At 39.7% G+C, this 19,322-nt stretch overlaps 1 protein-coding gene across 1 annotated transcript in view; it reads right to left on the reverse strand.

Moving 5' to 3' along the window:
* DHX57 (DEAH (Asp-Glu-Ala-Asp/His) box polypeptide 57) overlaps positions 1 to 19,322 on the reverse strand; it is an 83,142-nt gene that overhangs the window by 20,812 nt on the left and 43,008 nt on the right. The window contains exons 12-18 of the mRNA XM_006839377.1: positions 14,851 to 14,967; positions 11,569 to 11,665; positions 9,966 to 10,139; positions 9,369 to 9,569; positions 7,410 to 7,686; positions 4,433 to 4,528; positions 4,260 to 4,343 (exon numbers count right to left, since the gene is read on the reverse strand). Coding sequence (XP_006839440.1) covers positions 4,260 to 4,343; positions 4,433 to 4,528; positions 7,410 to 7,686; positions 9,369 to 9,569; positions 9,966 to 10,139; positions 11,569 to 11,665; positions 14,851 to 14,967 — 1,046 coding nt within the window. The remainder of the gene's footprint in view (positions 1 to 4,259; positions 4,344 to 4,432; positions 4,529 to 7,409; positions 7,687 to 9,368; positions 9,570 to 9,965; positions 10,140 to 11,568; positions 11,666 to 14,850; positions 14,968 to 19,322) is intronic.

A 19,322-nucleotide genomic window follows, 5' to 3' on the forward strand; every position in this document is an offset into this window, starting at 1 on the left:
CAAGAGTCCCCAGGTCTTGCCACACTGCTGGCCAACCAGGTCTTCACCCGGGTTCACAGAAGTTGCCCGTCCCTATCTATCCTGTGCACTTCCACCCTCTCCACCATCTTGTTTGTTCTTCTCGGGACACTTCTTTTATTAGCAACAGGAGCTCTGGTGGCACAGTGGCAGTGGGAACCCCTCAGCAGCTCTGTGGGAAAAAGATGTGGTAGTCTGCTTCTGTGAAAATGTAAACTCTTGAAAACCCTTTAGGGCAGCTCTACTCTGTCCTCTAAGGTCACAAGGAGTCAGAATCGACTCAACGGCAATTAGTTTGGGATTTTTGTGTTTGTGTAGCCGAGCACAGATGTGAGAAAGATTAGCACAGCTTCTTTTTCTTCTGGCTTCTATTCAAATACAGGCTGCAAATCAGGTGTTGCTGTTCAGTGGCGACAATAGAGGAAGTGCTAATGATAAAGGGACTGAATGTAGCAACATGATCCATCTTGACAATGTAAGTTATTCTGTTGGAATGTCACACCTACACATGGATAATATGGCAAAATGGTGTTACAGACCATCAAACTGGTTCCAAACTCACAGCTATTCTGTATAGAATTTCCAAGGAATGGCTGGTGGGTGGAATTGCTAACCTCAAGGTTAGCAAAATCTAGTGCTTATCCTACAGCACCATACCAGACTCCTTGGCAATGTAATTTCTTACACGGGATAGGCACTGGACTGCTAACCACAAGATCGGCTGTTCAAACCCACCAGTCTCTTTCCTTGGGAGAAAGATGAGACTTAAGAAGATTTAGTCTTGGTAACCCTACACAGAGTCGCTATGAGTCTGAATCGACTCGCTGGCTGTGGGTTTGTTTTGGGGTTTCAGTGTTCTCATTTTACTTGAAAACTTTAATGTTTTGAGAAACAATTTATGACTGCATCTTACATATAAGATACTTTAAGATCAATGGTTCTCAACCTAGGCTGCATATTAGATTCACTTGGTGAATTCAACAACAACATCAGCTGCAGCAATCAAATGCCTGAGTTGCATCCCCGAGATCCAGATTAACTGGCCTGGAGTGGGACCCAGGCATTGAAATCATTTTTATTTAGCTCCCCAGCTCAATCTCATGTGCATCCAGGGTGGAAAGCTATTGCTCTCAGTGAACTAAACTGACTAAAGCTACAGCCATTGTCTCCTCAGAATGCCTGCAGTACACCTAAAGGTGGAGGAGAGTGAGGCAAAAACTGGGACGGCTTTGAGGGCTCTTATTTCATATTTTTAGAAATAAAAATATGTAGAATTTATTAATATGAAGTAGCTTAGGAAGTAATTTAAACTGACTCGACGACACTTAACAAATGAAGTAATTTAATTAACACCAGTGCTTCTCAAGCTTTCATGTTCATCTAAATCCCATTGGGATGTCTCATTCAATTGGTCTGGTAGTCTTGTTGTTGTTGAGTGTGGTGGTATCGGTTCTGATTCATAGCGACCCTGTATAGGATTTCCTAGAACTGATTGGTGGATATGAATGGCAGACCTTGTGGTTAACAGTCGACTGCTTATCTAAATTCACTCACTCCTGCATTTATTCAACTGACTGACCACCAACTATATGGTAAGCACTGTTCTAGGCACTGACGCTACATGGTAAACAAGACAAAGTCTTTGCTCTGATGGAGCTTATAAAGCACAGAGAGATAAACAGACATGAAGTAGTGGCAAATATTAAGAAGAACGTTAATTTTGCAATAATCCATGTCATATCAGTATTGTAATATGAGAATAAGGCCTTCTCCCTCTCCAGCCCCTTTGAGTAAAACAGATAGTCTACAAACCTGTGCACTATCATCATTTGGCTTCTCATAGAAGTATTAGAAAAAATTCAGGACTCAACTTGCATTACTGAAGGATTCTATAGGCAAAATATTGAAAGATGCAGAAAGCATCAAAAGATGGAAGGGATACATAGTCACTGTACTAAAAATAAATGGTTGATGTACAACCATTTTAAGAAGTAGCATGTGATCAAGAATCGATGTTACTGACGGAAGAAGTCAAGTCTACACTGAAAGCAGTGGCGAAAAACAAGACTACAGAGATTGACGGAGTACAGATTTAAATGTTTCAACAAACTGATGCAGTACTCACTTGTCAAAGCCAGGAAATTTGGAAGACAGCTACCTGGACAACCAATTAGAAGAGATCCATATTTGTGCTCATTCCAAATAAAGGAAACCCAACAGAGTGTGGAAATCATTGAACAATATCATCACATGCAACTAAAATTTTGCAGGAAATAATTCAAAATGGTTGCAGTAGTACATCAATAGGGAACTGTCAGAATTCAAGCTGAATTCAGAAGAGGATGTGGAACAAAAGATATTGCTGATGTCGAATGAATCTTTGGCTGAAAGCAGAGAATACCAGAAAGATGCTTACTTGTGTTTTACTGACTACGTTAAGGCATTTGACTGTATGTTTCATAACTATGGGTAACTGCAAAGGAATGGGTATTCCAGAACACTTGACTGTGCTTATGAGGAACCAGTACATAGACCAAGAGGCACTTGTTAGCACAGATCAAGAGGACAGTGAATGTTTGAAATCAGGGAAGATGTATGTCAGGGTTGTACCCTTTCACCACAGTTATTCAATCTATATGCTGAGCAAATAATCTGAAAAGCTGGATTATACAAAGAAGACCATGGCATCAGGAGTGGATGAAGACTTATTAACAATCTGTGCTGTGCAGATAACACAACCTTGTTTGCTGGCAGGGTAAAGGACTTGAAATATTGATGAAGATCAAAGGCCACAGCCTTCAGTATGGGTTGCACCTCAGTGTAAAGAAAACAAAATTCCTCTGGACCACTGGACCAATAACTCATGGTAAATGGTGAAAAGATGGACGTTGTCAAAGACTTTATTTTTACCTGGATCCACAATCAACGTTCATGCAAGTAGCAGTCAAGAAATCAAATGATACATTGCATTAGGTAAATCAGCTGCAGAAGACCTCTCTTAAAGTGTTCATGAGCAAAGATATCAGTTTAAGGTTTAAGGTGCGCCTGACTCAAGTCATGGCATTTTTCAGTAGCCTGACATGCATGTTACAGTTTGTTAATAAATAAGGAATACCTTAAAAGAATTGATGTATTTGAATTATGACATTGGCGATGAATACTGAAAGTACCATGGGCTGCCAGAACAACAAACAAATCTCTCTTAGCAGTTCAGCTAGTTCTTTAGAAGTGAGGATGGCAAAACGTCATCTCTTGTACTTCAGACAGGTTATTAGGAAGGGCCAGTCCTTGGAGAGAAAACATCAAGCTTGGTAAAGTTGAGGGTCAGTGAAAAAGAGGAAGACCTCCAACAAGATGGGCTGACACAGTGGCAGCAACAATGGGCTCAAATATAACAGTGGTGAGGGTGCCGTAGGATGGAGCAGTGTTTTATTCTGTTATTCACAGGACTTCTCTATGAGATGGAACCAACTCGATGGTACCTAACAACATCAGTTTGTAAACAATGTTAAATGTTGTTACAGTGGAGGACAGAAGCCCTATTATGACACAGATGATAAACCTTTGTCTTTCTTGTATACTCATTGTTGAATATACAGTAGCTTCGGATGGAAATAAGAAAAATTAACAAAGAAAATCTGTTCCAGTAGTTCTTACCTGGGGAGAAGAGAGGGGGTGGAGGATGGCATAGACCTCTTTGAGGATCTGATGAAAGCTACGAACCCTCTCCCCAGAATAATGCGCATATGTAAAATGTATAGAGTGTTATATGCATTTCAGGAGTTTATGGATCTAGGTTAAGAACTACTAGTAGAATTATAGAAAAAACTGACTTCTAGTAAACAGTAATCTTCAGATTGTCTTTTCTCCATATAAGTGGTGGTGGTTATGTGCCGTGGAGTCGGTTCCAACTCATAGCGACTCTGTACAGGGTTCCTGAGGCTGTAAAATGGGAGCAGAAATCCTCAACTTTCTTCTGCAGAACAGCTGGTAGTTTCAAACTGCTGACCTTAAGGTTCACAACCCGATTCGTACCCACTACACTACCAGAGACACATATTTACTGAGGACAAATGGAGTCAGTTGAAGGTTTCAGCACAGAAGGCCTGATCTCATACTCTAGAAGTCTGTTTTACAGAGTAAAAAGAGCTGAGTATAATCTACAAATAATGTTTTCAGCATCAAGATAGGGCACGTGAGCTACCACTGAATGACAACCATCTCCCACAGAAATGACTCACCTGAAGAACTCTTCCAGACAAGAAGTTCTGTCTGCAGTAATTGTAACTTGTACGCATACCTTCTTTTGTACTTAGCTGCCATCCCTAAATTTTGGAGAAAATAAAATTGAACTTACTCTTGTCTTTAGATTCAGTTCTGGTAATAAAGCTCAGTTATTCAGTTATGGATTTACCTTATATGCTCGGAGAAGGGCCAGGTAATCACTGTTTGCGAATGCAAATTCCAGCTTTTTCTGGTTAGCTTCCTCTTTTTTATCCCAGGGAGACACCTGAATGAAGAAAACTAAATTTGAAGGACACATTGTATCTGAGTTTTAAAATGGTATTTTCCTATTGCTGAAGCCAGGTGTTTTAAGAAAGCATTTTGTGTGGAACAAGAGGACTCTGTGTGGCTGATGAAAGGCATCATGCTAATTGGCAAGCTAGCCTACTTCACGAGTAGGCCTGCCCACCCAAAATCAGCTCTTCTAAGTTTGTTAGTTCTAAGTGGTATGGTGACACTGTAGAGCCACTCATTCTGAAAGCTGATGCAAAAATTTAACTGTGCTATCTATATTTTGGAGTGTTGGTGTGGTGCTGTGGGTTAATGCACCAGACTGCAAGGTTGGCGGTTCAAGCTCACCAGCTGCTCCTTGGAAACCCTTTACAGGGTCGTTATGGGTCGGAATTGACTCGACAGCACTTAACAACCATCTATATTTTACAAATTCTTGTTCATTTTTTATACTCGTGTCTTCTCTTTTATATCCTTGACTAATGCTTCCTATTTTCATGATGTTTACAGCCTTTCTTCCGACAAATTTGTAAGACTAGCAGAGACGTGAGAAGTTCATTTGTACCATTCCTCTTCTCCCTATATATAAACTGTTTCTTTGATTCTGATGTTCCTCTACTCACTCACACCCTGAGGACTCCAACATGAGGTGGGGTTGCTCTGACAGCTAAATCAACAATCTAGCTGTAACCTCCCTGAAAATCATTTAAACTCACCTGAGTGTTTCTACTTTTTTGCTTATTTGAGTAACCTCATAGGTCACACATCAACAAATTTTATTTTCAACTTGGAAATAAAATTCATTTCTTTGAAGGCAGGACAGTGGGAAAAGGATTCCATTTGGGAAATCAATGTTATGTTGACAGGCCCAGGAAAGGACAGGTACTCAGTTTGGCACTAGATGACATCAACATTTCTAATGAAGCCTCTTACTTTTTCCATAAAAGTAAACAGTGAGTGAAAAGTTATTCAGATGATTTGAGAAACAGACAATGGAAGGCCCTGTTGTCAACACTGATACTCTGTAGAAGTCTTGATTTTTATCTCCCTACCTAATGAGCCCTGGTGTGGCGCTGGGGTTAATGTGATGGACTGCAAAGTTGATTTGAACTGCAAAGTCAATGGTTCAAGCTTATCAGCTGCTCCTCGAAAACCCTATGCAGAGTCACTATGGGTTGGAAGCGATTCAACAACAAGCTCTGGTAGCGCAACAGCTAAGAGCTTAACTGCTCATTGAAAAGTTGGCAGTTCTAATCCACCCAGCACTCTGACAGTGAACAATCTGGCAATCTGCTCCCATGAAGATTGTTATTAAGTACTGTTGAGTCAGTTCCGAGTCATAGCGACCCCAAATAGGGTTTACGAGAAGTAGCTGGTGGGTTTGAACTGCCAACCTTGTGGTTCAAAGTCCAGTGCTGATCCTACAGTGCCACACCCATAAAAATTACAGCCTTGAGAAAACCACATGGAGCCGTTATGCTCTGTCACATGGGGTTGCTGAGTCAGAATCAACTTGACAACATTTGTCTACTTGTATGTAAAAAAAAAAAGACCATGGTAAAATGAAGGCAGGGCGGTCCCAGGGGAATAAGACATATTGATTGTTCCTCTTCCCTCAGACTCAAATAAAGCCTTTAACCTAAGGGGTAAAAGCCATGCATGCCAGGTTTGGTGGGCACTGTAGGAAGTCGACAAATTCAAAGATCCCTATATTGCTGGAAATACAATTGCAAAAAAAAAAAGGGGTGGAGGAGAGAGTAAACAAAATAATCCTACTAAGTGTGGTTGCTTATTTCTGTGGCACAGGAGAGGGGGATAAGTCCTGCTTTGGCTTCACTAAAGTGACAACTTGTCATTAGAAATCTTTGCAGCTTATTAGCCAATGAGCAGCTGATTCAGAAGTGTTTTCTATCACTCTCTGTCCTGCTGAATTTTTTTGTTTTGTAAAAATTCCTTTTTCTTGCTTCTTTCTTACCCATAATGTTGTATATACTTTAAAAGATACTTCCTGTTTCCTTGAAATCAAACCATTTAGCTGATTCTAATCACAATTTGTTTTTGTTTTTTAAAAAAATACTTGTATTTTAGGTGAACGTTTACAGAGCAAATTAGGCTCCCATTTAACAATTGTTATATAAATTGTTCCATGACACTGGTTACAAGTTTTACAATGTGTCAGCATTCCCCTTATTTCCAGCTATTTGTTCTCTTGACCTGGTCACCCTTCTCCTCCTTGCCTTCTCATCTTTGCTTTGGGTAACTGTTCATAGTATGGTTCCATATTGGTTAAGGGAGTTCATTACTCACACTTGATACTATTTTATGAATCAATCTATTATTTGCCTGAATGGTGACCTCCAGAACGGTTTCAGTTCGAAGGTTACCTAAGGGCGCTACTCTCAGGGATTCCTCTAGTCTCTATTGATTACCTTTTAAAACCATGTAACTTGTAACTTGTGATTTTTCTATCATGAGAAAGTATAGCAGATAAAAGAAAGCGTTATTTAGATTATTTTAATAATGTACATCCCTGGTTCTTACTCTTGATTTGGAACATGACCTCTTTTAAGGGTCTCCTGAAAGTTCTGTACATTCTGCACGGAAAAAGTCACAGAAAACATACAAGAATATTTTTAGAGGGCTCACACATCCACCGAGGAGTCCTGGTGTGGCACTGTGAGTTAACATGCCAGACTGCAAAGCTGTCTGAATTGCAAAGTTAGAGGCTCAAGCTCACCAGCTTGGAATCCTACACAGGGTCACTATGGGTCAGAACCAACTTGACGGCACTTAACAACAACAGACACCCACGGAAGCCCCTCATGGTTCCTTAGAGACCTACGGGATTGCAGTTTAGATGATTGTTGTTTACTTACAAAAGGAGACTTAAAGGCTAAACTGGCAGCAATAGTAAGAGAAGGATCCAAACAGCGGAAAATGGACCCAAATAGCATCAGCTTGCCGATCCTCACATCCACAGGCAGAGAGGCCAAGTGATACCCAAGAGGGGTCAGTTTCTCATCATGACTTAATGCTCCCAAGTCTTGTAATCGTATTTTGGAGGCACGGAGAGAATCCAGGTGTGGAGGTTCAATGAGACGAGAGAACACAGACTGGAGAGAATGAGTGTTAAACATCTCCAAAATTTTAATTCTGAACAAAGAAAGAAACAAAAATAATTTGTTAATCTTATTCCTGGAGGAATGACACAGAAGCATAAAATCATATTTTTTATGAACAAAAACAAGTTCCCAGATATATGCTAGTTTGGATATATTTTTTTAAATGCTCTTGTCAACTACTCTAGCAATAAACTATAGCCAAACTTTATGATTTTGAAACCTTTTCAGGTTCAGAATAAAATCAAAATCCTCTCTTTAAACTTCTAAAAGGGTTCTTTTTATAGCAGTGGGTTCAAAGAATGAAATAAAATTGAAATGATCCATCTACTCTTTCACATCAGAATTTCCAGTTGTTTATAAAATTAATGTTTCCTTCCTTTTGCTAGCTCTTGAGCAACTATAGTTTTAAACTGTGAATTTAAGCATAATCTCAGAAGAAAAAGCTCTAACATACACAGTGAAACCTGTGAGAGCCACACTCCATGGAACTGCCTTGATTTCCCAGTTCTCCCAAGTCTTCTATCTTTGCCAAGGTGGAAGACTTTCCTACTGCTTGTTTTAATGGAAAATATTTAGTGGGAAATATTTGAGTTTTCCTTTTTTGACAGGTGTCTGACTTACACAGATCTCACTGTTTAAGGTTTTACTTATTTCATTTTTAATTCCATTTCTAGATGTCAACATATATACATGCAGTGTTTTGTTTTTAATGAATGTGTATGTATTAGCTTTTTCTACTCAAGGTGTTTCACTTTAAAGACATGTTGACGTAACCCACTTACTTAAATTTCAAAAATGTTTTCTTTGAAAAAGGACGAGCCACATTGGCCTGTATATTTCACCAATTTCCCTACTACGGAAATTGAGTTGTTTTAAAATGGTATGTGCTACATAATTGTATACTACATTTCCCCCTTCTCCTATCCTCCCTCATAGGTGAATCAACTTCTAAAGTGTTCTCAAATCCCTTTACTTCTTCATTTGTGTGGCTACTACCTTAGTTCAGCTCACCAGCTTTTCCAGTTTCTTAAGCCCAGACTTGGACACTTGAAAGCAGGGACTGTGTGTTACTTCCGACAGTATCCATACTGCTTAGTCCAATACCTTGAAGGCTCTTAAAATACACCTCTTTGCTAGATGGAAGAAGAGCTGGAACATCTTCATATAAATTGTTTTTTCCCTTTTGGCATACTTTCTATAGTATAATGACTGAGTTTAAGAGTTTTTATACAAAACCAAGCAAATTTTCAGAAAGACTGAATCAAAGGTTCCCCAGTCTTGATTATATTAAGTTTGATCATTTGTTTATTTAATCCTGCTCTAAGGTATTTGTTCTTGTTTGTTCATCAGGTAAATAATGGCATTTTCAATGCTTGACTACTTTGCTCTAATTGACAGTGAGGCTGTAGATTTTTCCCTGTGATTATCTAACATTGGTATTTTCAGAGCAGAAACTCCCCGACAGGTTGGATTACTTTCCTGATTTACAAATATATTCTTAAACTCCATTTAAACGCTACCTTTGCTAGCATCATATCTGCAATATAAGACATCTTTTTATGCAAAAAGTTAAAAAGAATGGTAAAGGCAACACTGAGTAAACTCACCTATGTCTACACTTAGCAAAACCTCTAGTAGGAAAAAGAAAGGATGAGACTTAGGTTGAGAAACATTTAGACCTTTTGGAAGCAGTACACAAAAATGCAGACATACCTTAGACACAGCTGTTCCAGTGGCACTCTTTGGATTTCTGGTAGCTGCTGCTTTAACAGGTGGTGGCTGTAGTGATGGCTAGTGAATAAATGGAAGCAGACCCCAGAAGCAACACGGCCAGCTCGCCCTTTCCTTTGCAGGGCATTAGCTTGAGACACAAACGTATCCTCTAGACTTTCCATACCTTTGCTAGCGTCATATCTACAGAAGAAACAGAAAATGTAGAAAAGAGAATTGCTTTACAACTGTGTGACATGGACAGTGTAGAACTACCATCTGACTTATAAAGAAGGACACAGGCCCTGTGTGTCCTAGGATACTTGCGATCCTGGGGCGGGGCTACCTAGTGCTGATGTGAAATGGTATCCAGTCCCAATACAGAGGAAGAATCATTTATTACTGCCGAGGAAAACCCTCACTTTGACTTTCAGGTTCATGGTCACGGCTATACAAGCACTCACACATCCACATAGAGTTCTCATAACGCATTTTCCCCCCAAACAGTAACCATGTGGCTTAACAGCATAGCCACTAGGAGCAGTGTCACTGAAAATGTAGCATCTGTAGCCCCTTGCTTACATCACCAGAAGAGAATACCTCTTTTCTTTCATTTTCCCAGAATCGATGACATAGACAACATCATCAATGGTTATGGATGTCTCAGCAATGTTGGTGGAAATTATAATCTTAGTTACACCCACAGGAGGCTTTACAAACACAGCCTGCTGCTCTTCACTGGATAAAGATGAATGTAGTGGATGAATAACACATCTGAAAAGAAATAAAACCACAATAAATGCAGTATAAAGCACTGAAATCAGATGACTGTGGGTGATTTTATATTAAAACTAACCATAAACTCCAAGTATCTGTACCTTCTCCACAAGCTGACCTCAAGATCCCATCCATCTATTGCTGTCTAATTGATTCCAACTCATAGGGACCCCACAGGGCTGAGTACAACTACTCCATAGGATTTCTGAGGCTGTAAATCTTGAAGGAAGCAGACAGCCTCATATTTCTCCCATAAATCAGCTGGTGGGTTCAAACCACTGACCTTTCTATTAGCAGTCCATCACTTAGCCCACTGGGCAACAAGAGGTTTCTTCCTCAAGGTCCAGCTCTTCTACCTGGGTAAGCTCTCTGTGATTCTTCCAAAATATTTACTCTACTCTATGAGGAGTCCTGCTGTGCTGCACTGTAAGACCAATTTGAGCTACAACATCAGTAGTTCAAGCTCACTAGCCACTCCTGGGAAACCCTATACAGGGTTATCATGAGTCAGAACTGACTCGATGGCACTTAACAACAACAACAACATGAGGAGTCCTGCTGTGCTGCACTGTAAGACCAATTTGAGCTACAACATCAGTAGTTCAAGCTCACTAGCCACTCCTGGGAAACCCTATACAGGGTTATCATGAGTCAGAACTGACTCGACGGCACTTAACAACAACATTAGGTAAACTTGGCAACATACCTGTGTAAGGCCACAGCTGCTAACAACCCTATGAAGTGCAGTTCTACTCTGTCACACACAGGGTGACTATGACTTGGAGTTGACTTTGTGATAATATGTTTTTTATGAACTAAAAATCTTGCATCGACATGAGAAAAACAGTGGAGTGTAATTCAATGATAAGTGATCACAAGGAATAATTAATATTTTATAAATTACCAGCCTAGTACAGACTAACCAGCAAAGCACCATTTTCCCCCTACATTTAAATCCAGAGAAAGAGAGTTAGAGAAGGTTGAGACAGTGATGGAAGCTAAGAAATTTCCTTTTTTTTTTTTTTAAATTTCTAAGGAATGTTTACCTGTCAAACACTTTTCCTCTTAAATAGGAAGAAATGCCCAGTATGTCTTGCTACTGGAGTAGAAACAACTGAAAATTATTTTCTTTTAAAACGAAGTAACATTTCTTCGTTGTTATTAACACTGGCTTTCCGCCCCCCACCCCCAGCCGAATCTGGCAACTGAAATTACATGTGTGTTTACTGAGTTAGTATCATTAAAAAAAAACCACAATGGAATGGAAAGAAGTGATTTCTCAGGGCAAATAGGTTCTCTACTTCCAGCTGGCACAAATATATTCTTGAGGAGTGCCACCTGAGTCTACAGAGGGTGCTGACAGTAATGAGAACTTTCTGGTTACTCCTCGTCATGTAAAGGCAACAGATGAAAACGAGTAACTTACCGATTACTACGCCTGTTGTTGAAAAGAGGATTAGACTGCAGCTGTTCATAAAGCATTTTGATTTCTGCCAGTCCCGGTAAAAACACAAGTATAGCACCTGGAGATATAAACAGAATCAAACTGAAAAAGGAAAAGCCAGCATAAATGAAGACATTGACATTGTAAAATGAAAAAGGTATTACTCCAAGAATGTTCACTGTCCATTTTCTTTTCATTGTAAGGTCTCCAAGCATTTAAATAAATAAAAATTACGTTTTAATGCATTTTCTGACTTAATAACTACAAAGTGAATGCAGTATTAATTATCCTTCTACAATAGGAAAAGCTGAGTGTGGAAAAATGTAGCATCCTAAGTTATACAAGAAGTTGGTAGCAAAACTCTTCAAACATCCTTCTTCAGTGCACTGGCCTCTGAGATCCTGTTTCTATCGGGAGTTAGCCTTTTAACTTTACCAGACAGGATGATTATTCACTACCCATGAATATAATCCAGAAATATTTAAATGGAAATGAAAAAAAGAAACCATAAATGGCTAGCCAACTTGGTAATCTAAATTCAGACATATGAGGGGGTCTTCAAAAAATTCATATGAAAATGGAATGGACAGATAATGAAATTTTCCCCACAAACTTTTGAAGCCCCTTTCATGATGATGAAGAGGTAGCTCATCAATTAATCACCAATGATTTCAAATATTTGAATGTCTGTACCAGCCTGTGCTAGATGCAAAGGGATATGAAACAAGGATCTGTCCACAAGGAACTTGTGACCTATTTTTGCCACAGTTATTTTCCCCACTAAAAAATTCAAGGGGAAATGGAATGAAAAGATACTGGAATTTTTCCATGAAGCTCCTTTGTAAATAAGTATCTAAACTGTTAATGAAGTAGAAGCCTGAAAGTAGACCAAAATATTTTTGAGGGTTGGTTTTAGCACTTTGTAGAAATATATAAGAAATGTTCATTACCCTGTCTCATTTGAGCCTCACAGCAACTCATTAAGAAGCAGTTACTAGAAGCTTACTTTCCAGTGAGACAACGGCAGTCAGAGGTGACTTGGAAACTTGGTCAGTTCACAGGGTTAACAGGAGTGGTGCATGGCCACTCCTGTGAAGTCTTATTTGCCTTACTTCAGTAAGAAAGGCTCCCTGCCTTTCAATGATTTAAAAGCTTCTTGTGCAGAAAGTGAAGGTGATTGTGAGAAAGAATTTGTTGCAGGAGATTCAATCGTTTCAAAGTGAGGGCAAATTTATATACTATTAAAGGGCCAATTCGAGTTGTCCATTAAATTGAATTGTCCACAAGTTAGATGTTCATAATGGATGGGAAAATTATTTTTTGTCTCTTCTCTTCTGTGCCTCTTAATCTGCCCTCCTGGTGTGGCTTCCTGGATCATAAGTATCTTCACACATTTAGCCCACCTCCCTATCTACTGGATCGACTCAGCTTTGAAGTCAAGTAATTTTCTGACATTTGTTTGCTCTGCTTGGTTTTTCTTTATGAAAAAAGACAAGATACTAAATTCAGTGAGAGTGCATTAGCCAACATTGGCTACTTGCTAAGAGAAGAGACACAGGCACTTCAATCGTTTCATGTGGCTCACAAATCACCTTAGGAAATACCACAGAAGCTGAAAGTGTAAGCAGAGAGGGTGGCCATTCTCATTTCTCTAAGTACTGTATAATAAGCAAATGATGAAAAAAATTATTCCATTTAATGATCACCCAATATTGGTTATCCTGGACTTATTCATGCAACAAATGTTCACTGTGGGTCTGAAGAATAGTGTGATAAAAAAGTCTTTATTCGTAGGGATAGTCTACTGAAAGAGACAGTAAGTACGCACAACAATTTTAAAAAGTGTTAAATGCTGTAAGGAAAATAAAAACCATTTGTGTGAATTATGACAATAAGAGAGGGATTCTAGAAGCATGAACAGATCTGCCCTGGAAGAACAATCAGAATGTTCCTTAGAAGTGAGGATGGTGAGACTCATGTTCGTTGGACATGCTCTCAGGGTGGACCTATCCCTGGAAAAGGACACTGTGCCTGCTAAAGGGTGGGGCCCAGGTATGGTGCTATAGGAGAAGCACTGGACTGCTAACCTCAAGGTCAGCAGTTCAAACCCACCAGCCTCTCCTTGGAAACGCTATACAAGATCACCATGAGTAAGAACTGACTTGGTGCCACTTAACAACTTAACAATAATAAAAAAGGAAGCTCTTCAAATGAGATGGATTGATAAAATGACAGCAACAATGGGCTCAAACATAACAATGATTGTGAGGAGGGTGCAGGCCCAGGCACTGTTTTATAGTTGTACATAGGGTTCACTGTGAGTCGGAACCAACTCGACAGTATCTCTGAGGAGACGGCATTTGAACAGAAACCTGACCAGTGTGAAGAACTGAGTCATGAGAAAATCTGGGGCACCACACTTCAGGGAGAAGAAACTGCAAGAGAAGAAGGAATCCTCTGGGATAGGAAAGCTCTGGGGTACAGCAGCAGTAGTCACAGAAATAATGATGATGAATGTAAATGCATTAGTACCATTACAGTGCCATTATTAGGGGAGATTTGCTGGGCATTAGGTATATGGCAAGAGACCCTAGTAAAACAGAAGTTAAAGTGCTTACTGCCAACAAAAAGGCAGTTCAAACCCACCAGCTGCTCCATGATAGAAGATGTGGCAATCTGTGTCTGTAAAGATTACAGCCTTGGAAACCCTGTCCTATTGAATTGTTAGGAGTCAGTATCAACTAGATAGCAACGGCTTTGAAATCTGGTTGGCAACTATATGCCAGGCTGTGTGTTAAGCACTTTACATATGGTTGCTTTTAATCTTCAAAACAGCTTTATCCAAGAGATATATTATCTTCATTTGACCAAGAAGGAAACCAAGGCACAGAAGAGAGAAAAAATGCTGTATATCTCAGGTATACAGAATTCCAAGGTAGCAGAGTTGGGAGGTTTAGGAGATTCCGAAGCCTGTGTTCTTACCCCCAAGTGCCTCATGGCCTCTGTGGGCAGTTTAAATATGAGTCAAACATTCATTACCCAACCACTCATCTTGCCAGAGACTCAGGCCTTCTTTTCAGCTTTCTCCTGTTGGGCTGAGTATTGCTAACATCTCCTTTTTGCTTGGCAGGAGGAGCAGGAATTTCAGCTGGGGCAGGGTGATGGGATGGGAGGCTGTCCCTGCTGTGGGTACCCATCACTCCAGGAAAGAACCTCCCTTCTGTTTTGCCATCTCGCATGCAAATGGAGACAAGCAGCAGTTACCTGGAGGGTAGGGGTGCTTTCCATCGACAATCCACTCTAATAAGGCCTCTATTAGTTCAAGATTCACCTTTTCAAAATCCATGACAGACATTGTTTTGATGACTGATTTGCTAAACCCTGAAAGAAAGGTCAAAATGAGGACACCTTATTATACAAAGTGAACCAAGTGGGTGTCTTGATGTGACATGGACATTCAGGGGACTAAACTCAACGTTTTTCTTTCAGAAAATACAGACTCACCAGAAACACTTTTTGTTTCAACAGTGACTGGAGAGCAGGCTCCTGCTCCAGAGGGGCCACACTGAACTTTCCCCCGACCATCCCCTCTGCACCCACCATGCGTTTATTGACAGTCTATGTTCTGGGAATAAAAGCCAAAGTAAAATACATTTCAGAAACCCCTTCTATGTAGATTCAATGAGTCAGACCAAATGAAAGTTGAGATAAGAGTAACCCATGAAAATCAGTGTACCAACATCATAGCTTTCACCAGTACGTTTACAACACAACTGATTAATCTTTGGGTTCCTTGTTCTTTTGAGAAAATGATAAAAGGTTTGGATCTTGTTAAAAAAACAAGACAAAACAAAACAAAAAACCTCAGCACACCAAACCATATCTCCCATGATATACTCTAGTTCTCATTCTCAGCTAGGTTTGATAAATTATTGCAATGCCCACCCAGAACTCAGACACCATACTCACAGTCATGCGGTTTATTATGGAAGTTAATACGTTACAACTTGGAGTCAGAAATGTTCAGGACAGTTATTCCAGTCAGGACAACTTCTCCTTAGCTATGCCCATAGGCAGGTCTCTCTCTGGCCCTCAGCCTGGTCTCTGCCTCGCACCAACAATGTTACAAAGCTCTTTTAGGACTGCTGATAAATGCCCACTGGGTACCCCACTCCACTATAAGCCTCAGACTAAAAGTGCTCAGCTCTAGTTTCATGGGCCACCAAACCTAGCACCCCCAATTAAGTGCCTGGAAGTACTCCACTTTATAAGGAAGTCTCCTTGTGACTCAATGTAATTAGGCTTTACTTGCTCCTTGGCCTGGGAAGTCCACTGCTTTGTCTCATTCTCTAGCTCTCGGTTCTGCTGCTGCTCCTCTGCCCCTCCTCCAGCGTCCGAGTTTTCTGTCTTTGGGTTGAGGAGGTTCAGTGCATAGGGACCTCAGGGTCCCTCAGGATACACTCTACTCCTGGCTCCTTTGGTGATAGTAAGATCCCCACTCCTGCTTCTGAGATGGCACATGGTAGAGATTCAACTTTTTACAATCACACTGAACTACTAGCAGTCATTCGTGTCTACTAGAATCATGTCATCCTATCAGAATCTTCTCCCACCTTCTCTTACCCAGAGCCATCAGGAAAAGAGTCGTTTGGTGGGAATTACCAAGACTATAGCTAGAAGAAATGTATTAAATAATTCACTACACTATAGACCCTAATATATGTAACTTTAATGAGTTGACCAACTGCTTGTAACCTATCCATGGACCCTCAGGTGAAGGATCTAAAATCTCCTCCACCCCAACTAAGGCCTAGTTCTTTGGATTATACTATATGCCTTGGCACCTTTAAAAAACACAAATGGCATATTTTTGGGGTGACTAACTCTCCCAAGACTGCTGCCCTTTCTTCTTCATGTCCCCTTTGTGTCCCATCACCCTAACTAAAGTCTAACTGGAACAAAATAACTTGAGTTAGTACCTAACTAAAGGAACACTGCCCATACCATGTTGAGAACTCGTCTAAAAAGGAACATAAGCAGTTTGTAAAAAAATTTTGTTCTGGTGAAGTGAATCCTATGTTTGTCAACAATAAAAGAAATATGTATATATATATAGTTGTTGTTAAGTGCCGTCGAGTCGGTTCCGACCCATAGCGACCCTGTACAGGGTTTCCGAGGGTGTAAATCTTTACGGGAGTAGAAAGCCTCATCTTTCTCCCGCGGAGCAGCTGGTAGTTTCGAACCACTGACCTTAAGGTTCGCAGCCCGATTCGTAACCACTACGCTACCAGAGCTCACTATATATATACACATACATAAATTTGAGTAGCAAATATAAGAGTGTGATTGAGGGAGCAAGGCAAAGTAGGAATCACTTTTCTTTACCAGGATTCCAATCAGCCACACTTTTCTAAAAGGGTAAATGAATTATTCTTAAAAGGGTTGATTTATTTTTTTCTTTTCTAAACACTATACAATTTTAAAAATTGACCTGCTCTTGTTATGGGCCATCAAGTCAGTTCCAACTCATAGCCTCCATAAGCAAAACAGAACGAAACACTGGCCCAGTCCTGCTCCATCCTCACAACCATTGATATCTTTGACACCACTGTTGCAGCCATTTTGTCAATGTATCTTGTTGGGGGTCTTGCTCTTTTATGTAAAGTCTCTATTTTACCAAGCATGGTGTCCTTTTCCTGAGACTGTTCTCTCCAGATAACATGTCTCACTATCCTTGCTTCTAAGGAGAGTTTTGGCTATATTAATTCCAAGACAGACTGGTTAGTTCTTTTGGCAGTCCATGGTACTTTCAATATTCTTTGCAAACACCGTAATTCAAATGCATCAATTCTCGTTTAGTCTTCCTTATACACGCAATAGCTTCCACATGCATATGAGGCAACTGAAAATGTAAAATACTTTAGTCAGACACATCTTAGTCTTCAAAGTGAATGTTTGGTCTTTAGTAATTTAAAGAGGTCTTTTGCAGAATATTTGCCCAACGCAGTAAGTCATGTGATCTTGAATGCTGCTTCCAAGAGCATTGATTGTGGATCCAAGTAAGATGAAATCCTTAACAACTTCAACTTTTTTTTTCTGTTTATCATCATGTTGTATAGTGGTCCATTTGAGAGAATTTTTATTTTCTTTACTGAGTTGTAATCCACACTGAAGGCTGTATTCTTTGATCTTCATTGGCAAGTGTTTCAAGTTCTCTTTGCTTTCAGCAAGGGAAGTTTGTGTCATCTGCATATCACCAATTGGTAATAAGCCTTTCTCCAAAACAAGATGCTATGTTCTTATTCATATAGTCCAGTTTCTCTGATTATTTGCTCAGCATACGGATTGAATGTGTAAGGTGAAAAGATACAACCTGACACACACCTTTCCTGATTTTAAACCATCTAGTATAGCCCACAGTTCTGTTTTAACAAGTGCCACTTGGTCTGTGTACAAGTTTCACATTAGTACAATGAAATGTTCTGGAATTTCCATTCTTTGCAATGTTATCCATATTTTGTTATGATCCACACAGTCAAATGCCTTTGCATAGACAATAAAACACAACTAACTAAACATCTCTCCGATACTCTGCACTTTCAGCCAAGATCCATCTGAAGTCAGCAATATCCTTCGTTCCATGTCCTCTTCAGAATCCGGTTTGGATTTTGGCAGCTTCCTGTCAGTGTGCTGTTGCAACTGTTTTTTGAATTATCTTAAGGAAAAATGTATTTGCATGTGATAGTAATGATGTTGTTGCTGTTAAATGCTGTTGAGTAAGTTCCAACTCATAGTTACCCTGTATCTAGTTTCCAAGGCTGCAAATATTTGCCAGAGCAAAGCCTCATCTTTTTTCTACAGAGCGGCTGATAGCCTCCAACAGCAACCTTGTAGTTCATAGTTCTGTATATTAATGATATTGTTCAATAGTTTCTGCTCTCTCTTGGGTCAACTTTCTTTGGAAGGGGCATGAATATAGATCTCTTCCAGTCTGTTGGCCAGGTAACTTTCAAATGTCATGGCATAAACCAATGAGTGCCTCCAGCACTGCATCAGTTTGTTGCAAGATTTAAATTTGTATTCCATCAATTCCTGGAACCTTATTTTTCACCAGTGCCTTCAGTGTAGCTTGGACTTCTTCCTTTAATACATCGGTTCTTGATCATATGCTACCTCCTGAAATGGTTGGACACTGACAAATTAATGTTGGTACAGTAACTGAGTATTCTTTATATCTTTTTTCAGTGTTTCCTGTGTCATTCAGCATTTTGCCCATAAATATTGTATCAGTTTAAGAAATGCTGAGCATCTTCTCCCTTTTGGTTTTCTAATTCTAGGTCTTTGCACATTTTATTGCTGTCTTGAGCTATCCTTTAAAAAATTTCTATTCAGCTCTTTTACTTAATTTTTTCTATTAACTTTAGCTTTTATACATTCAAAGTAAATTTCAGAGTCTCTTCTGATAACAACTTTGGTCTTTTCTTTCTTTCCTGTCTTTTTAATGACCTCTGGCTTTCTTCATGTGTGATATCCTTGATGTCATTCCTCTTCACTTTCAGCAAGCAAGGTTGTATCATCTGCATATCTCAGGTTGTTAATATGTCTTCCTCCAATCCTGATGCCACGTTTTCCTTCATAGACCCCAGCTTCTTGTATTATTTGCTCAGCATACATATTGAACAAGAATGGTGAAAGAACACAACCCTGTCGCACACCTTTCCCAATTTTAAAACATT

This window comes from Chrysochloris asiatica, unplaced genomic scaffold (genome assembly GCF_000296735.1).
Source record: "Chrysochloris asiatica unplaced genomic scaffold, ChrAsi1.0 scaffold00024, whole genome shotgun sequence".
NCBI classification, from domain to species: Eukaryota; Metazoa; Chordata; class Mammalia; order Afrosoricida; family Chrysochloridae; genus Chrysochloris; species Chrysochloris asiatica.